At 45.7% G+C, this 19,937-nt stretch overlaps 1 protein-coding gene and 1 non-coding gene across 5 annotated transcripts in view; both read right to left on the reverse strand.

Annotated features, from left to right (window-relative positions):
• Positions 1-1,663, reverse strand: part of TMEM87B (transmembrane protein 87B) — a 51,185-nt gene extending 49,522 nt beyond the window's left edge. For all 4 annotated transcript variants that reach the window (XR_008700111.1, XM_055539286.1, XM_055539287.1 and 1 more), the window contains exon 1: positions 1,348-1,663. Coding sequence is in view for 3 of the 4 variants with exons in the window: in XM_055539286.1 (XP_055395261.1) it covers positions 1,348-1,506 (159 nt within the window). In the remaining variant the exon portion in view is untranslated. The remainder of the gene's footprint in view (positions 1-1,347) is intronic.
• A 12,787-nt stretch (positions 1,664-14,450) lies between these two features.
• LOC129623921 (small nucleolar RNA SNORA20) lies at positions 14,451-14,536 on the reverse strand. The gene has a single exon (XR_008700670.1). It is a non-coding gene; the product is annotated as a small nucleolar RNA SNORA20 (small nucleolar RNA).
• Positions 14,537-19,937: the final 5,401 nt, after the last annotated feature.

Raw genomic sequence — 19,937 nt, forward strand, 5'->3', positions numbered from 1 at the left:
ATCCTGGAAGAAATGGTTGCACTGGGTCTTAAAGAGTCAGAAAGATACATACTCTAGCCTCTATGTAGCTTTTGTGCTATAGGAAGAATTTGTAGTCTCCTACACTACTTTCTTTTTCTGATTGAGGAATTCAAAATGTAAGTTTTGCCTTTAGAATTCAGACATCCAGACTTCCCAGGTGGTCCAGAGGTTAACAATTTGCCTGCCAATGCAGAGGACATGGGTTGGATAGCTGGTCCAGGAAGATCCCATATGCTGCAGGCTCACCACAACTACTGAGGCTCCAGCCCTAAAGACCCTGCTCTACAGCAAGAGAAGCCTCTGCAATGAAAGGCCTGAGCACCTCAACTACAAGTGGTTCCCGCTCACAGCAAACAGAGAAAACCCACACGCAGCAAGGAAGACCCAGCGCAGCCATAAATAAAAATAAATTAATAAAAAGAATTCAGACATCGCTTCTATACATGTGGAAAATATTCATCTCAAACAGAGATGGATGAATCAAATCATCTGACTCTAGAAAAGTCGTAGTAAGGCCTCTTCGATTTCCTGTCCCTCTTTAGCAAATCTTTCCAAAATTCTACCCCGGCATTCCTCCCACAACATGAGACATGAAACTTCCAGATGTCAAGTTCTCAAATGGCCTGCCCTGGAAAGGAAGAGTTTCCACGGGTTCAAGCCTGCGGACTAGCCTTGCAAATGTCCCGCCCCCGCCCCCCAACCACACAAACTCCCAGAACTGTGATAGGAGCCCGAGAGAAACCCAGAATGAGGGAAAGGGAGTGGCATGACTGTTGCCTGTTCCCTTCTGGAAGAAAGGAAGAAGGAAGAAAAAGGGAGAGAGGGAGGAAGAGAGAGAAAAAGAGGAATAAAGACGCACACGCTTTATAAATGTATGCGGAAACTGAAACCCTGCCAAGTCCTTCCTGTGGCTACACGGGTGTGGCCCTGTGGCTACACCCCGGCACGAGGGGTCAAATCCAAAGATGCCGCTAGGAGTGCCAAGGGGTTCAGGGCTCAGGTCTGAATAAAGAAGGGCCTGATCTAGCCAGAGACTGTCCGAGCAGAGCGAGAGGCCAGGACTACGGGAAAGATGATTTTCACTAACAGGGTTCAGAGAGGAGAGCCGCCCCCCTGCACAGAAGCCTGACTCATCTTCCCCATAGGCTAGATCTGGCCGGAGGAGGGGGCGCTCCCCGCCCACAGAGGACAAAAGGCCCAGGAAACGTATTGGGCGCCCAGAGCAGACTTGGCCAGATGAACAAGCCCGGGACTGGCTCCTAGCGGGGGCCAGAGAACCCTGCGGGCCTGAGATGCGCCTCGCCTCGGTCCCGACATTCCGCTTACGTCACTGATCGTCGCGGTCCAGAGCCCGACCTCGGGGACGGCGCCCACAGCCGCCGGGCCGCAGCACAGGAGGCAGAGGGCGAAGCGCAGCAGCGGGCGCCCCGCGGGAAGGCGGCGGCGGGGCGGGAGCCAGACCCCGTCGCGGCAGACGGCAGCCATCTTTACGCGGAAGCCGCACCTGGCGATCCGCCACACCGCGAGCCCGCACCTGGTGCAGGCCCGCCCCCGGGAGGCGGGTTCGGGCCCAGGAAGTCTGGATGGGACGTGGAGACTGGGCTCAGGGCCAGCTGGGGCGGACGGGGGCGGCCAGAGCGTGAAGAGTAGAGGGGGAGGGGCGGGGTGGGGTCCGAGCGTGGAGGTGGAGCCAGGCGGGGAGGCGGGGCCTGGAGGGGAGGCGAGGGGCGTGGCTCAGGGCCGGAGGGGTCGGAGAGTGCGGGAGGCGGCCAAAGCGTTAAGAGTAGAGAGGGAGGGGCGGGGCTCAGGGCCGGCCGGGGTTAGAAGGGGCGGGGTGGGGGCGGGGCCAGAGCGTGGAGGTGGGGCCAGGAGGGGAGGCGGGGCCTGGAGAGGAGGCGAGGGGGGGGGCTCAGGGCCGGCGGGGGCGGAGAGTGGGGGGGGGCCGAGCGTGAAGAGTAGAGGGGGAGGGGCGGGGGTGGTCCGAGCGTGGAGGTGGGGCCAGGCGGAGAGGCGGAGCCTGAGAGGAGGCGAGGGTTGGGGCTCTGGGCCGGCCGGGGCGAAGAGTGGGGGGGCGCCAGAGCATGAAAAGTAGAGGGAAAGGGGCGGGGTGGGGTCCGAGCGTGGAGGTGGGGCCATGCGGGGAGGCGGGGCATGGAGGGGAGGCGAGGGGCGGGGCCCGAAGGGGTTGGGCCGCAGTGTGAAAGCGGGGTGGGAGGGGAGGCGGGGCGCTGAACCAGGCTGGTGTGGACCAGCGGGTCAGGAGTGGAAGCGAGGGGCGCGGCTCAGGGCTGGACGGGGCTTAAGGTGGGGCACGAGCTTGGAAAGGAAAAGGGGCGGAGAGGAGGAAGAGGGGTCCAAGTATGAAGGCGGGGCCAGGTAGGGAGGGGAGCCGGCAGAAGAGGCGAGGGGCGGGGCTCAGCGTTGGGCCGGAGTGTGGAAGCGGGTGGGAGGGGAGGCGGGGCTCTGAATCTACCTGAGCTGGAGGTGGCTTTAGCCAGAGGCCGAAAGCTCAGGTCCCAGACTCCACGTGGCTGTGGTCAGAGGCTTTTGTTGTTGTTGCTCAGGCGCCCAGTCGTGTCCAGACTTTTTCCTATCCCATGGACTGCAGCACGCCAGGCCTCCCTGTCCCTCATCATCTCCTGGAGTTTGCACAAGTTCATGTTCATTGAATCCATGATGCAGTCCAGCCATCTCATCCTCTGACGCCTTCTTCTCGTTCTGCCCTCAGTCTTTACCAGCATCAGGGATTTTTCAAATGAGTCGTCTGTTTGCAACATATGACCAAATACTGGAGCTTCAACTTAAGCATCAGTCTTTCTAGTGAATAATCAGGGTTGAGCTCCCTTAAGATTGACTGGTTTGGTCTCCTTGCTGTCCAAGGGGCTTTTGGGAGTCTTCTCCAGCACCATAGTTCGAAGGCATCAATTCTTTGGCATTGTGCCTTCTTTACAGTTTAGCTCCCACAACCGTATGTGACCATTAGGAAGACCACAGCCTTGACTATACAGACCATTGTTGACAGAGTAATGTTTCTGCTTTTCAACACACTGTTTAGGTTTGTCATCGCTTTCCTGCCAAGAAACAATCGTCTTCTGATTTCATGGCTGCAGTCACTGTCCGCAGTGATTTTGGAGTCCAAGAAGAGGAAATCTGTCACTACTTCCACCTTTTCCCCTTCTATTTGCAATGCAGTAATGTGGCCAGAATTTGGCAATAAGGAGTTCATGATCTGAGCCACAATGCGGAAACAGTGGAAACAGTGTCAGACTTTATTTTTTGGGGCTCCAAAATCACTGCAGATGGTGACTGCAGCCATGAAATTAAAAGACACTTACTCCTTGGAAGGAAAGTTATGACCAACCTAGATAGCATATTCAAAAGCAGAGACATTACTTTGCCAACAAAGGTCCGTCTAGTCAAGGCTATGGTTTTTCCTGTGGTCATGTATGGATGTGAGAGTTGGACTGTAAGGAAGGCTGAGCGCCGAAGAATTGATGCTTTTGAACTGTGGTGTTGGAGAAGACTCTTGAGAGTCCCTTGGACTGCAAGGAGATCCAACCAGTCCATTCTGAGGGAGATCAGCCCTGGGATTTCTTTGGAAGGAATGATGCTAAAGCTGAAACTCCAGTACTTTGGCCACCTCATGTGAAGAGTTGACTCATTGGAAAAGACTCTGATGCTGGGAGGGATTTTGGGCAGGAGGAGAAGGGGACGACAGAGAATGAGATGGCTGGATGGCATCACTGACTCGATGGACGTGAGTCTGGGTGAATTTTGGGAGTTGGTGATGGACAGGGAGGCCTGGCGTGCTGCGATTCATGGGGTCACAAAGAGTTGGACACGACTGAGCAACTGAACTGAACTGAACTGAACTTACGTGGCCAGATGCCATGATCTTAGTTTTTTTAATATTTAGTCTTAAGCCGGCTCTTTCACTCTACTCCTTCACCCTCATCAAGAGGCTCTTTACTTCCTCTTCACTTTCTGCCATCAGAGTGGTATCATCCGCATATCTGAGGTTGTTGATGTTTCTCCCACCTATGTTGATTCCATCTTGTAACATCCAGCCTGTCATTTCTCATGATGTGCTCAGTGTATCGGAGAAGGCAATGGCACCCCACTCCAGTACTCTTGCCTGGAAAAACCCATGGATGGAGGAGCCTGGTGGGCTGCGGTCCATGGGGTCACTACGAGTCAGGCACAACAGATTGACTTCACTTTCACTTTTCACTTTGCTGCATTGGGGAAGGAAATGGCAACCCACTCCAGTGTTCTTGCCTGGAGAATCCCAGGGACGGAGCAGCCTGGTGGGCTTTCGTCTATGGGGTCTCACAGAATCGGACACGACTGAAGCGACTAAACAAACAGGGTGACAGAGGCTCATAGGGTGGAGCTACTAGTTAAAGTTCTCTGTGTGATTCAGTCTCTTGGATCCTTTGCATTTATTCATACCCCAAGCCCCTCATCTCAGGGGAAACAAATTGTTTTCTAAATTCATGGTGCGCGCCTGCAAAGTGCTTTGAGGTCGGGTCAGTTGAACCCAGGGCACTGTATTGTGAGTATATTGTCAGTGGCATAGTTAATAATTTTTAGAACGAATGAAGTTGTCTGGTTACTGTTTAAAGCTCAGAGGGGTAAAGCTTTTGTCTGTCTTAATTGTTTTACTTCACCAGGCATTTTCGACTGTGAAAAGTGAATAAATGTCTTGCTGTCAAAGAGAACTGCAGTTGTTCATTTTTTATTAAATGTAAATAATGTCCACAGGGAGAATGAAATCCTAGTTTAACAATCATTAATGTAAAATACAATCAATTTATAGTCAAGAGGACATGGCCTTATCAGTCACCCTGTGCTGTGCTGTGCTTAGTCACTCGGTTGTGTCTGATTCTTTGTAACCTCGTGGACTGTAGCCCTCCAGGCTCCTCTATCCATGGGGATTCTCCAGGCAAGAATACTTGAGTGGGTTGCCATGCCCTTTTCCAGGGAATCTTCCCATCCCAGGGATCAAACCCAGGTCTCCCACATTGCAGACGGATTCTTTACTGTCTGAGCCACCAGGAACCGATCCATCACCCCAGTCACTTATTTAGCCAGTAATTATTGAGAGCCTGCAGTGCAGTATGTGTGTGCTCAGTGATATCAGACTCTTTGAGACCCCACAGACTGAAGCCCACCAAGTTCCTTTGTCCATGGGATTTTCCAGGCAAGAATAATGGAATGGGTTGTGGTTTCCTCTTCCAAAGGATTTTCCTGACCCAGAGTTCGAACCTACATCTCCTGTGTCTCCTGCATTGACAAGCGGATTCTTTACCACTGAGCCACCTGAAAACTGTATTGAGAGCCTAATCATAATAAAGACTGCACGTGCATTCCATCTGTGCCTTTCCCAGCAAGTACTTGATATCATTGCTATGTGGATGGAAATAATAGCCTATGCCAAGGGCCTGGAGGAACAGAAAGACCTACCAGATGACTAGTTATTGGTGTGAGATGGACAATGGGAAGACTGGGAATATTTAAACAGTAGTAGAAAATCAGGGTCCTGCTAAGCAGTTTAGTCTAAGACATCAGAGAGGCAGTAAGGGTTCTTAAGCAAGGAGGATGAAGTGACCCGATCATTTTGGTTATCCTATGGAAACTGTGTTAAGGAGGGCAATGAGATGATTAGCTAAGAATACATCAATGCTTTGTATGACCAGTGAAGAATAAATTACAGTAATTCAGAGATGATGGTCTCAACCACAGAAGCTTCAATGAGAATGGGGATTTGGATGGATTCCACAGATACGGGAGACGGAGATTTAAAAAAAAAAGAAAAAAAAACCTTGGTGATTGGTTAGATATCGGAGCTTAGGAAGGAGAGCAGTTAAGGCAGGAACCAAGGTTCCTGGCTGGAATAAGTGAGTTGTGGAACATCTGGAGGAGAAGAAAAGTTAGGAGATTTAGGACCAGAGGGCTCCACAAAGGGATAATTCATTCGGGCAACTGTACATTGGGGAAAGAGGGATACCCAAACAATTCAAGGAATATTGGACAGAGTCTGAGTTGGTGTTGGCTCCCTATTGAAATGGGAGGCCTAAGGGGCCAGGTAATAAAGAGAGTCTGGGTCCATAGTTCGATCCATTGGGTCCACAGACCCACATCTGGTAATTTTCCTTGTTCCAGCTAGTATAATTGGAATACGCATAGTTGATAGCTAACACTGTCTAACACTGGTCCTTGGTGTCTAGGAGAAGAGCTGTTTTAATGGAGATGGCTAAGTAGAAGCCTCTGAATCTGCCCCGCTGACCAAACCATCTTATCTCCGGGGGGGAATGGCAGAAATTAGTGCTGCATTTAAAAGATGCAGTGCTGGTGGTTACCATCATATCACCATTTAATGCCTCTTCCATTGTAGGTGCTTCCGTTATTATTATTAATGAAGGAAACTTTATGTCCTTTTCCACTGATCCACTCACATGCTTCTATCCCAGACCTTCTTCTCTCACATCTGATCTTTTTCTTCCCGATTCCTGACCAGCCGGCCAAGCCATTAACCTCTGCCCATAAGTCCATGTATGTTTCCACTCCAGACAACTCTTTCTATGAAAAGTGAATAACCAGATGCATTGCTTAAAGCCGCTATCCTCATGCCCCACCCTGGAGACATGGACAGGATTTCATCCTCGGCCTTGTCTTTCAAGGCCACCCTAAGTAAGAGGAATATGTAGCTGCACATGAAAAGATGCTCAACATAACTAAACATCAGGGAAATGCGAGTTAAAACCACAACAAGATATCACCTCACACCTATTTTAACGTCTATTATCAATATTAAATAATAATACACAAATGATTAAATAAATAGGAGAGAAAAAAACCTCTTCCTTACTGTAAGACACCAACAAATAAATAAAGAATTAATGGAGTTAGAAAATTATCATTTGGTAACTGTCGTACTTGATTATTTGGCATTGCCTTTCTTTGGGATTGGAATGAAAACTGAGCTTTTCCAGTCCTGTGGCCACTGCTGAGTTTTCCAAATTTGCTGGCATATTGAGTGCAGCTCTTGCACAGCATCATCTTTTAGGATTTGAAATAGTTCACCTGGAATTCCATCACCTCCACTAGCTTTGTTTGCAGTGATGCTTCCTGAGGCCCACTTGACTTCGCATTCCAGTATGTCTGGCTCTAGGTGGGTGATCACACCATCGTGGTTATCTGGGTCATGAAGATCTTTTTTGTATAGTTCTGTGTATTCTTGCCACCTCTTCTTAATATCTTCTGCTTCTGTTAGGTCCATACTATTTCTGTCCTTTATTGTGCCCGTCTGCATGAAATGTCCCCTTGGTATCTCTAATTTTCTTGAAGAGATCTCTAGTGTTTCCCATTCTATTGTTTTCCTCTATTTCTTTGCACTGATCACCGAGAAAGGCTTTCTTATCTCTCCTCGCTATTCTTTGGAACTCTGCATTCATATGGGTATATCTTTTCTTTTCTCCTTTGCTTTTCACTTCTCTTCTTTTCTCAGCTATTTGTAAGCCCTCATCAGATAACCATTTTGCCTTTCTGCATTTCTTTTTCTTGGGGATGGTCTTGATCACTGCCTCATATACAATGTCACGAACCTCCTTCCATAGTTCTTCAGGCATTCTGTCTATCAGATCTAATCCCTTGAATCTATTTGTCACTTCCACAGTATAATCATAAGGGATTTGATTTGGGTCATACCTGAATGTGGTCTAGTGGTTTTCCCTACTTTCTTCAATTTAAGTCTGAATTTTGCAATAAAGAGTTCACAATCTGAGCCACAGTCAGCTTCCAGTCTTGTTTTTGCTGACTGTATAGAGCTTCTCCATCTTTGGCTGCAAAGGATATAATTTTTCATATAAGTATTTGGCTGCAAAGAATATAAAGGCAGAGGAACCAGAGATCAAATTGCCAATATCCGTTGTATCATGGAAAAAGTAAGAGTCCCAGAGAAACACTTACTTCTGCTTTATTGACTACGCCAAAGACTTTGACTATGTGCATCATAACAAACTGTGGAAAATTCTTCAAGAGATGGGAATACCAGACCACCTTACCTGCCTCCTGAGAAATCTGTATGCAGGTCAAGAAGCAATAGTTAAAACTGGACATGGAACAACAGACTGGTTCCAAATTGGGAAAGGAATACATCAAGGCTGTATATTGTCACGCTGCTTATTTAACTTATATGCAGAGTACATCATGTGAAATGCTGGGTTGGATGAAGCACAAGCTGGAATTAAGATTGCCAGGAGAAATATTAATAACCTCAGATACGCAGACAACACCACCCTTATGGCAGAAAGTGAAGAGGAACTAAAGAGCCTCTTGATGAAAGTAAAAGAGGAGAGTGAAATAGCTGGCTTAAAACTCAAAATTCAAAAAACTAAGATCATGGCATCTGGTCCCATCACTTCATGGCAAATAGATGGGGAAACAATGGAAACAGTGAGAGACTATTTTCTTCAGCTCCAGCATCACTGCGGATGGTGACTGCAGCCATGAAATTAAAAGACACTTGCTCCTTGGAAGAAAAGCTATGACCAACCTAGAAAAGAAGAAAGAAAGAAAGTTAGTTGCTCAATCGTGTCTGACTCTTTGTGACCCCATGGACTGTAACCCACCAGGCTCCTCTATCCATGGAATTTTTCAGGCAAAATGACCAACCTAGACAGTATATTTAAAAGCAGAGACATTACTTTGCCAGCAGAGGTCCGTCTAGTCAAAGCTATGGTTTTTCCAGTAGTCATGTATGGATGTGAGAGTTGGATTGTAAAGAAAACTGAGCACCAAAGAATTGATACTTTTGAACTGTGGTGTTGTAGAAGACTCTTGAGAGTCCCTTGGACTGCAAGGAGATCAAACCAGTCAATCCTCAAGGAAATCAGTCCTGAATATTCATTGGAAGGACTAATGTTGAAGCTAAGACTCCAAAGCTTTGGCCACCTGATGCAAAGAGCTAACTCATTGGAAAAGACCCTGATGCTGGGAAAGATTGAAGGCAGGAGGAGAAGGGGTTGGATGGCATCACCAACTCGATGGACATGAGTTTGAGCAAGCTCTGGGAGTTGGTGATAGACAGGGAAGCCTGGCATGCTGCAGTCCATGGGGTCACAAAGAGTCAGAAATGACTGAATGACTGAATTGAACTGAGACTTAATTCAGAAAGAATCATCAACTGGATTCTAAAATTAAAAGTTTGATAAGAAAGTATCTGTCACAAACACTTATTAATTCTAAAGAGAAAAATAGTAATTTTGTAGTAGAGAAACCTGGCAGACACCACCTTAATGATCAAAGTTAACATCACAACAAGTGGGACAAATTGATTTCATATGTTTCATGACATGATGCCCTGAAAAGAAACAGCATCACTTCTGTGGTTTTCCTGCCAGAAATGCATTACCTGAATCAAATGATGAGGAAACTTCAGATAAGCTCAAAATGAACATTCTACAAAGCGACTAGCTAGATTGAATTTCTAACTGTTCCTTTTCACAAGAAACTTGTATATCATATATTTTTATGTTCTGTCTGAATTGTATTGTTTACTACTGCTTCTACAGACTTCCCTGTGGTTCACTGGTGAAGAATCCGCCTGCCAAGGCAGGAGATGTGGGTTCAATCCCTGGGTCAGAAAGACCCCCTGGAGGAGGAAATGCAACCCACTCCAGTAATCTTGCCTGGGAAATCCTATGGACAGAGGAGCCTGGTGGGCTACAGTCCATGGGGGTCACAAAAGAGTCGGACATGACTTAGTGACTAAAACAACAAGAAAAACAAACACTTCATACAGACCCCTTGTTATACAACCATCAAAATGCACAGAGTCAGACATGACTGAAGCGACTTAGCAGCAGTAGAACACTAGCCAATTTTCTCCAGTAGGTAACATTTGCAGATTGCAGATATTTTATAGAAAACACTGTCTAAATGGCTTTTTAATCCAGAGTTTTCATCTTCCAACTTCAACTGATGATGAGATATATATATATATACACACATACATAATTTAAATCATTAAAACCATAGGAATTCCCTGGTGGTCCACTGGTCAGAGAACTAAGATCCTGCAAGCCCAATGGCCAAAAAAATAAAATTGTGTCAATTATATAAATAAATCATTAAAACTTTAATCAGTCAACAAACATTGTGTGCCTTACTCAGTGCTATTTATCACACATTTGTACAGATTGCCGGTAATGGACATAGTAGGGATTTTACATTATCAAAGAACAAACGTTTTCTTTCTTTCTGCATTTCTATTATGACATAGTTTCCAAGAAAGATTATAACTAACATAATTGACTTAAGCAAATCAAGTAAAATTGGTATCTTCTACCTCCAAGCACTGCCTGGATAAGGATACAGAGATCTACCAAGTGTAGTTCCATCACTGTGAGGAAAGGAACCTGGGAGGAGTCAGCAGTACAATGTAATACAAGGTAAGGCTTCCCTGGTGGCTCAGTTGGTAAAGAATCCACCTGCAGTAGGGGAGACCACCTGTAATACAGGAGACCTCGTGCAATGCCGGAGACATGGATTCAATCCCTGGGTCGGAAAGATCCCCTGGAGAGGAAAACGGCAACCTGGGAATCCTGGGAAATCCGGTGGACAGAAGAGCTTGGCAGGCTACAGTCCATGGGGTCTAAAGAGTAGGACACGACTGAGCAACTATACCGCCAGTACAAGGTGAAGCCCTGAAGTGTGGATATCATGAGTGTATTGGGGGGATTTGCTTACTTTTTTTCAAGAGCTTTTATTTCTTAGACATTTCTTTAGCATTCCCCCAGAAGTGAGGCAGGAAATAGATGAGCCCCAGGCTGAACAGCTGGAGCTTGTCCCCTGTGGACAGATACTCCAAGATTAAGAGGAGAAAAGCTAAGCCCTGCCCGGATAAGAGACCACACATTTCTTTCTCCAAGTCAAGGAAACCTTCCTGACTGTACAAGCACAGCAAGGCTCCTTGGAGGTCAAAAACGGAGTGATGTCAACCTACCCATAGGCCTCTTCTCTAGAATCCATCTTGGCTAAGAGATGCATGTGCATACATGGGAGGACCCTGACAAAAACCAAGTACAGATTCAGAAGCAAGCAAAGCGAGATGACCAAAGGAAGCCTGAAAGAAATGCCCCCATATAAGTGATTCAAACTACCGTGAGGGCATAACTCTATCTCTGTGCCCACCTGTGTGTTTATCCTTTTCCTCCTAATAAACTCTACTTATTTCACTACTTTCCTTTTCTTTGTGGAAATTCATTTCCTGCAAAGCCGTACGGGCCAGGGGCTTATCACTGACCGCTGGTCTAGTGGCTAGGATTCGGCACTCTCACTGTCATGGCCTGACTTCAGTCTCTGGCCAGAGCTGAAATCATGCTTCAAATCACTGCAGACCAAGGCCATGCAAGATCAAAATCAGGTCCTGAGATAAGGATTTAGGTGGAAGTAGTTCATTTGAGATGTGCAGTAAACACCAGGAGGGGAATGTCATGGTTTTAATTGTAACCACCCCCTCCACCCCGATTCATATATTAAAGTCTTAACCTCCAATACCTCAGAATGCAACTATATATGGAGACAGGGCCTTTAAAGAGATAATTAAGGTAAAAACGAAGTCACACAGGTGAGCCCAGGACTTTCCTGGCGGCTCAGTGGTAAAGAATCCACCTCCCAATGCAGGAGACGCAAGAGACATCGGTTTGATCTCTGGCTTGGGAAGATCCCCTGGAGAAGGGAATGACAACCCATTCCAGAATTCTTGCCTAGAGAATCCCATGGACAGAGGAGCCTGGAGGGCTACAGTCCTTGGGGTCACAAAGAGTCAGACATGACTTAGCGACTGAAGAACAACAATTCCAGTATGACTGCTGCTAAGTCACTTCAGTCGTGTCCGACTCTGTTCGACCCCATAGACGGCAGCCCACCAGGCTCCCCCATCCCTGGGATTCTCCAGGCAAGAACACTGGAGTGGGTTGCCATTTCCTTCTCCAATGCATGAAAGTCTTGGTAAGAAGAGGAGATTAGGACATAGACACACACAGGAAAAAGACCATGTGAAAACACAGGGAGAAAATGGCCATTTACAAGCCAAGGAGAGAGGCCTCAGAAGAAACCAAACCTGCCTGCACCTGGATCTCTGATCCCTTGATTGAAGCCTAGGAAAACAAATTTCTGTTATTTAAGTGACCCAGCCTGTGGGGCTTTGTTTTGACTGCCCTAGCAATGGCACCCCACTCTAGTACTCTTGCCTGGAAAATCCCATGGACAGAGAAGCCTGGTAGGCTGCAGTCCATGGGGTCGCTAAGAGTCCGACACGACTGAGCGACTTCCCTTTCACTTTTCACTTTCACGCATTGGAGAAGGACATGGCAACCCACTCCCGTGTTCTTGCCTGGAGAATCCCAGGGACGGGGGAGCCTGGTGGGCTTCCGTCTATGGGGTCGCACAGAGTCGGACACGACTGTAGTGACTTAGCAGCAGCAGCAGCAAACTGATACAGGGAGTGAGGGAATGTGACAGGGAAGGAAAATACAGGGGGAGTTATCAAGTCAGCATCTTTGTGGGCAAGGAGGCGGGGTGTATCCTATAGAGAGACTTGCTGGAAATTGTGAGGCACACGCCTCAGAGTCAGCTCACAAGGGATGAGGGAGCTGCGATATTTATTTTTTATCTATGTATGGCTGTGCTGGGTCTTCATTGCTGCACAGGCTTTTCTCTAGTTGCAGTGAGCAGGGGCTGCTCCCTAATTGGGGTGCACAGGCTTCAGTATTTGCAGCACGTGGGCTCAGAAGTTGTGGCTCCCGGGCTCCAGTGCGCAGGTTCAGTAGTTGTGGTGCATGGCCTTAGCTGCTCCACGGCATGTGGGATCCTCCTGGAGCAGGGACTGAACCCATGTCTCCTGCATTGGCAGGCAGATGCTTTACCACTGAACTACCAGAGAAGCCCACGCTGGAATATTTGTTTAGTCATACCTGTTAGTCCTTGGTTGAAGGCACCAACTGCACTGTCAATTCCAGGCTGCTGTGAGCGGGTATTTATTTATTTGGCTGTGTCGGGTCTTGGTTGTGGCTTACAGGCTTAGTTCCTTGACTAGGGATCGAACCCACATCCTCTGCATTGGAAGCTGGATTCCCAACCACTGGACCAGGGAAGTCCCCACTGTAAGACTTTTAATACTACATTTTAAGTCATTTAACAGAAGCTGTTATAAGTTAAGCATATCTACTGTATACCTTGAAGAACAAAAACAAAGTTATAGCTAACAACCTATAGGAGATAAAACAAAATCATAAAAAATTTGATTATTCCAAAAGAAGGCAGAAAAAGTAAATAAAGTTAATCAAGAACAGATAAAACAGAAAACACATAGCAAGCTGACTGACTGAAACCCAAGTGTATTAATAATCATGTTTCAGTTCAGTTGTTCAGTCATGTCTTTGTGACATGGAGTCACTCCTTGTGACCCCATGGACTGCAGTACGCCAGGTCTCCCTGTCTATCACCAACTCCCGGAGTTTACTCAAACTCACGTCCATTGAGTCGGTGATGCCATCCAACCATCTCATCCTCTGTCGTCCCCTTCTCCTGCCCTCAATCTTTCACAGCATCAGGGTATTTTCAAATGAGTCAGTTCTTCAGATCAGGTGGCCAAAGTTTTGGAGTTTCAGCTTCAGCATTAGTCCTTCCAATGAATATTCAGGACTGATTTCCTTTAGCATTGACTGGTTTGATCTCCTCACTGTTCAGGGGACTCTCAAGAGTCTTCTCCAACACCAAAAGCATCAATTCTTCAATGCTCAGCTTTTCTTATAGTCCAACTCTCACATCCATGCATAACTTATCTACCATACATGTTTATCTGCCCTAATTAAAAGGCAGCAGTTAAAAAAACAGATGGTTTTTTAAAAAAACCATCACCATCAAATGGTTAAAAAAACAGTATCCAATTGTATTCTACTCACAAGAAAGGCACTTTATATATAAAGACACAAGTGTGTTAAAATTGAAAGAATGAAATATAATATGACCTGCTGACAGTATAAAGGAAAGCTGGAGTGACTATATTAACATCAGACAAAGTAGATTTCACAGCAGAGACTATTATAAGGGATATAGCAAGGTCATTTCATAATAATAGAGGTCATTTCATTAGAAAGACGTAACAATCCTATACATTTATGTTCCTATTAACAGAGCTTAAGACAAATGAAGGAAAAAACTAATAAGAAATAGAGAAAAATCCATAGTTATTGTTGGCGATTTCAATAATCTTCCCTGAATAATTGACAGAAATAAAACAAAACAATCTGTCAGGATATAATTGACTGGAACAATACAATCAACCAACTTGACCTGATTAATCTTAACAGAATATTTAACTCTGAAACAAGAGAATACACATTCTTTTGGTTTTTTTTTTTCAATGTCTAGACCATGGAGAAGAGATGAAATGGTAACTTCACCTCCATTTACAAGGGCCCAGTATTGTTTTATCCCATGCGAGAATACACATTCTTTTCAAGTCCACACAATCATTTACCAAGACAGACCATACTTTGGTAAAATGTTCATACTGGTGAATTTAGGAAGGTGGGTACATGAGTTCTATTATGCTGCTGCTGCTGCTGCTGCTAAGTTGCTTCAGTCGTGTCTGACTCTATGCGACCCCATAGACGGCAGCCCACCAGGCTCCCCCGTCCCTGGGATTCTCCAGGCAAGAACACTGGAGTGGGTTGCCATTTCCTTCTCCAATGCATGAAAGTGAAAAGTGAAAGTGAAATCGCTCAGTTGTGTCCGACTCGTCGCTACCCCATGGACTGCAGCCTACCAGGCTCCTCCGTCCATGGGATTTTCCAGGCAAAAGTACTGGAGTGGGATGCCATTGCCTTCTCCGGAGTTCTATTATAGGGAAGGAAAAACTTAACTTTTTTCTCTATGGTCCTAGGTTCTCATCTGGGACCCTGCAAATCAGACTGATGAAATGTTAACAAGAGAAAATCAGTATATTAACACATGTATTATACATATACATAGGAGAATTCTGTGATTAGTAACTCAAAGGGATGGTTGGTACCTGGGATTTACAGAGCATTTTAATAAAGAACAATAAATTTGTAGAGAAGTGACAAGAAAGAGGGAAAGGGGTTTTATGTTTCCAAGAGTGGCAAGCAGCAGAAGGTAAATATTTGGGGGAAGGTAAAGGAGTAAGGTTCGGTTATTAAGCATGTCCATATCAGACCCGACTTTCTGTCTGCTCTGTAGCCATAAAACTTGCCCTGGAAAGGAGATTTATGGAAGTCCACATATTCCAGAGGTTTCTGCTTTTAGTCAGATAAGGGAAGCTTGAGAGGGCTTCTTTCTGTATCTGTTGATTCTCACTTAAAATTATCCTTACAGACACAGATGTAGAGAACAGACACCAAGGAGGGGAGAATGGGACTGACGTTTACGCACTGCTCCATATGAAACAGATGACTAATGAGAACCTGTTGTATAGGGCGAAGAGCTCTCCTTAATGCCCGGTGGTGACCTGAATGGGGAGGAGATCGAGAACAGAGGGGATATACACACAGCTGGTTCACTTTGCTGTAAACAGAATATAATACAACATTGTAAAGCAACTATACTCCAATAAGATTTTTTTTAAAAGATAAAAGATAATTGGGAAAAAAAGTTATCCTTATGCCAAAGTGGCATATTTTGAGGTGGCATATTCTAATTTCCTACATTATATAAATATGTATATAATTTTTTATATATTTAAACTATCTTAATTTAAAGCATTGTAAAAACTGCAAGTTTTATCTAATTTCTTGAATGGTTAAGCAAAAATAAATAACCATGGACTGATCACTTTGAGGAGTCCTTAAGAACTTGCTTTTCACCAGGCCATAGTTCACCAAGATAGAGATAAAGGAGGATCTGAAACATCTGGTAGAGCAAAGTCCTAAAACTTAAAAAATTTTATTGAGATATAACTGATATACCATAAAATTCACACACTATAAGTTAAAATTCAATGGTTTTTAGTAAATTTTATATGAAAATATTCTAAAGTAGTGATCTTTGGGCCACAATTTCCAAAAATAATTATTTTGTTAAAATACAAATGAATTAGGTAATTTAGGCATGCTAAAGTTAAATAGTATTGGCAGTTTTACTTCTGTCCTTAGAGCTTTAAAAGGGAGAAAATAAAATCTACATTTTTATGTAGATTTGTACGTAGAAACACCATTCGCTACTGAAGTGTTCATTAAAGAAAGAAAACTTCTTGTTTTCCCATTTGTCACTCGAAGTACCTAAATGTCTTTAGAGAAGTTAAGTTGCTGTTGTAACTGGTTTATTTTCGGGTGAGTTATTTTCCCACTGATTCATCAGATGTTCCAACTTGCTTTTGTCATTGACACAGAGAAGTTACAAAAGTCTTTACTTTCATGAGTCAGGACAAGTCTGGCCAGCATCGGCCTGATTTGTAAGATAAGACCTCTGGTTTGGCCGTTTCCTAGGCGGGAATGTGCTTGGTCTGGGGGACTGGGAGGCACAGGGAGGGTCTCTCCATCCCTAGAGAGCGCTCTGACAACTTAGGTCCTCAAATCCTGTTGATCAAGGCACCACTGCTTGATCACCCATATACGGAAAGAGAATAGTCAACAAGGCTCGAATAACTAAACTCCTGGGGGAGACCAATAAAAATGATATCGGGGCATCAGATATGGTTCTTATATGGATGTGTAGGGAGTCGCTTGCCTCTGGGGCATAAGGGCCCATCTCCTGCACTCTGCCAGTGTCCCCACTGTGTGCATCACTGGCACAGATTAAGTCCTTTTCTGAGTTACTTTGTGTCAACTACAAGTTGGCACTTGCCATCTACCTCCGAAAGGATTAAATCATGGGCTGCTGCAGCTGCTGACTTTCAACACCCACTGAAAAAAGTTTAATACATACTTGATTGCATGTATTCTTCCTTTGCCAGACTCACATATATACTGATCTTCCCCCTGCTTCTTTGGAGCATTTTCTCAGAGTTATCTGAGGTACTGTCTCCTGGGCTATAGCTCTCATCTTGCCCCAAATAACACTTAACTTGCAACTCTCACATAGTGCATTTTTTTTAAGTTGATTTGCATTATATTGGAGGCAGTTGGTAACATAGTCAGGGACAATGTTTCTACTGTGACAGATGCTGTTTGCACTGCATAAGGAATGGAATGGAGAGAAGGCTGTAATTGGGAAAAACCTTGATAACGAGTATAAGGTCCTTTCAAAGACCTTGCCACCTCCCTTTCCTACACAACCACCCAAGGGGTTGCAGAAGGCGGCGTTGTCTTTACTGCACACGGATGGACACTTGGCCTCCGAGAGAACAAAATGACCTGCTCAGGATGACTGGAGGAAGCCTCACAGGACTGGTTCCTGTCTGGCCCTTGCTGCTGGCTGCATGACTGACTCAGGATGCCCCTAATCCTTACTTCTCCTTTCTACTCAGAAAGATGAGAAAAAGGAGTGGAGCAGGAGTTGGCAGAAAAGCAAAGAAAAGAAGAAAGAAAGGGAAGAGGTGGGAAGAGAGGGAAAGAAGGAAGAAAGGGAGGGAAAAACAGCTCTCCAGGCAGACTTAGTCTCAACCTGAAGGTCAAGAGCATTTCAGGTATTGGTTTATTCTGCTCGCCCTCCCCAGCCCAGTCCCAGCCCAGCTGAAGAGAATGACCCGACTTGTTTCTCCCTGTTTTCTCTTCCCCGGTTTTTTTTTTTTCTTTGGTCCTATGAGCCACTTACATAAGTAATCTGAGTTTATACAAAAGAGACCTTGAAAGGCTATGTATCAGTTCATGATCAGAAGACTGGACAACACTTTGTCAGGGATCAGGTCCTCTGAAAGTTGGAGCTTTTAGATATTCCAGCGTGGCCGAGAGCCAGCAGTGGTTCCGGCTGTCTCAGTTAGGGGACTACAGGTGTCAACAACAAGGGTTGTTGTTTAGTCGCTAAGTCATGTCTGACTCTTTGCAACCCCCTAGACGGAAGCCCTCCAGGCTCCTCTGTCCATGGGATTTCCCAGCAAGAATACTGGAGTGGAGTGCCATTCCCTGCTCCAGGGGATCTTCACACCCCAGGGCTCAAACCTGCATCTCCTGCACTGGCAGGCGGATTCTTCACCACTGAGCCACCTGGGAAGTCCCCTGATGAAGAGTAGTCCGGCTCTATTCTCCTCTTGTGAAAAGGAGGTGGTGAGAGGTGTTCTGCCATCACGTCCCATTTGCCCAAGGCCCTGGTGTATTGCTGTGGGGTTGGGCAAAGTTAATTTCTCTGCCACGTCTCAGGAAAAGCTGGAAGCCATGGCTTTCCCTCTACAGCAGAATTGACCCTGGCTTCCCAGACCTTCACAGGCCACACGGCAGGTACTGAGCACACTGGACAGGATTTGGGGGAGCCGAGGGCATTCGGTGACTTATTCATTATATATTTGTTTACATTATGTAATTAAAATTAGAAATACAAAACACAAAGCATGTTACTTTAGATATGTGACATTAAATATGTATGAAACCTCCAAGTACGTTTTCAATTTGCTTACTTTATTTAACAGATTTGAACATCTTTTTTTTTTGGCCACATGGCTCTTTTGGGTCTTAGTTCCCTGACTAGGGATTGAATTTTTGCCCCCTACAGTGGAAGTACAGAGTCCTCACCACTGGACCGCCAGGGAAGTTGCCATGAACATACCTTTTTAACTTGGGTTTTTTTGCTTGAACTAGCCCGTTGGCTCATGATTTCCCCAAAGCATGTTTCAGTTACTTTTAAAATCCCTATTGCATAGAAAAGACATTCTCAATAGTCATCATCAACAGGAAACTTTATTTGCACAAGCAGACAATACAAAGCAGGTGATACAAAATCTTTTATTGATTTTCAATAACCATTCAAAAATTTCCAACAGTTAGAAATTATCTTGTAGGTTCTAACAGCCTTTTGTTTATTTTTCCTTTCACTGATAAAATGTGGTGCTGGTATTTCTCATAGCAGTGCAGATTCCTTTCCATCCCCCAGAACTTTCTGGTCTGGACCATTTCGCAGTAACAATAGAGTCAGCTGGCCCTGGAGACTGGGTCACCTAGGCTGGCAGCTGGGATGAGGATCCAGGCTAGGAGGGCCACATGCTGCTTTCTGCAGGCTGCAGTGCCTTGCGGGAAACTATTCACAAGTGAAACAGGCCTGAGGATCCCAGAGTGCTTGGCCTGCCCAGCTGCCACGGGTGCTGGAAGGATCAACACTGGAACTGATCACATCAGTGCTGCTTTACTAGCAAAGTTAACCTTCTCTTGCCTCATCTGTCCATGTGTGAAATGGAGATAATAGTAGTACCTACCTGGTCTTCCCTGGTGGCTCAGTAGTAAAGAAGCCTCCTGCCAATGCAGGAGATGTAGGTTCAATCCCTCGGTCAGGAAGATGCCCTGTAGAAGGAAACAGCAACCCACTCCAGTATTCTTGCCTGGGAAATTCCATGGACAGAAGAGGCTGGTGGGCTACAGCCCATGGGTTCTCAGAAGAGTTAGTCAGGACTGAGCAACTAAACAAGAAACAACACCTGGTAGGGTCACTATGAGGATTAAATGACTCCTGGGCCTGGCCACATAGTAAGTGCTACCCATGCGTTTGTTACCCTGGGGGAGCGCATGGCAACCCACTCCAGTATTCTTGCTTGGAGAATCGCATGGACAGAGGAGCCTGGTGGGCTACAGACCATAGGGTCAGAAAGAGTCAGACATAAATGAAGTGACTTAGCACGCATGCATGTGTTTGTTAAAGTTAAAAGGTCAAGAAGCTCTGGAACAGACTCCCCAGATCACATGCTTGAGCCAGCCCGAGTCGGATTCCTTGGTTCTGAATTCTGGCTCCTGCCCTCTCCAGACAGG

Source organism: Bubalus kerabau, chromosome 11 (genome assembly GCF_029407905.1).
Source record: "Bubalus kerabau isolate K-KA32 ecotype Philippines breed swamp buffalo chromosome 11, PCC_UOA_SB_1v2, whole genome shotgun sequence".
NCBI classification, from domain to species: Eukaryota; Metazoa; Chordata; class Mammalia; order Artiodactyla; family Bovidae; genus Bubalus; species Bubalus kerabau.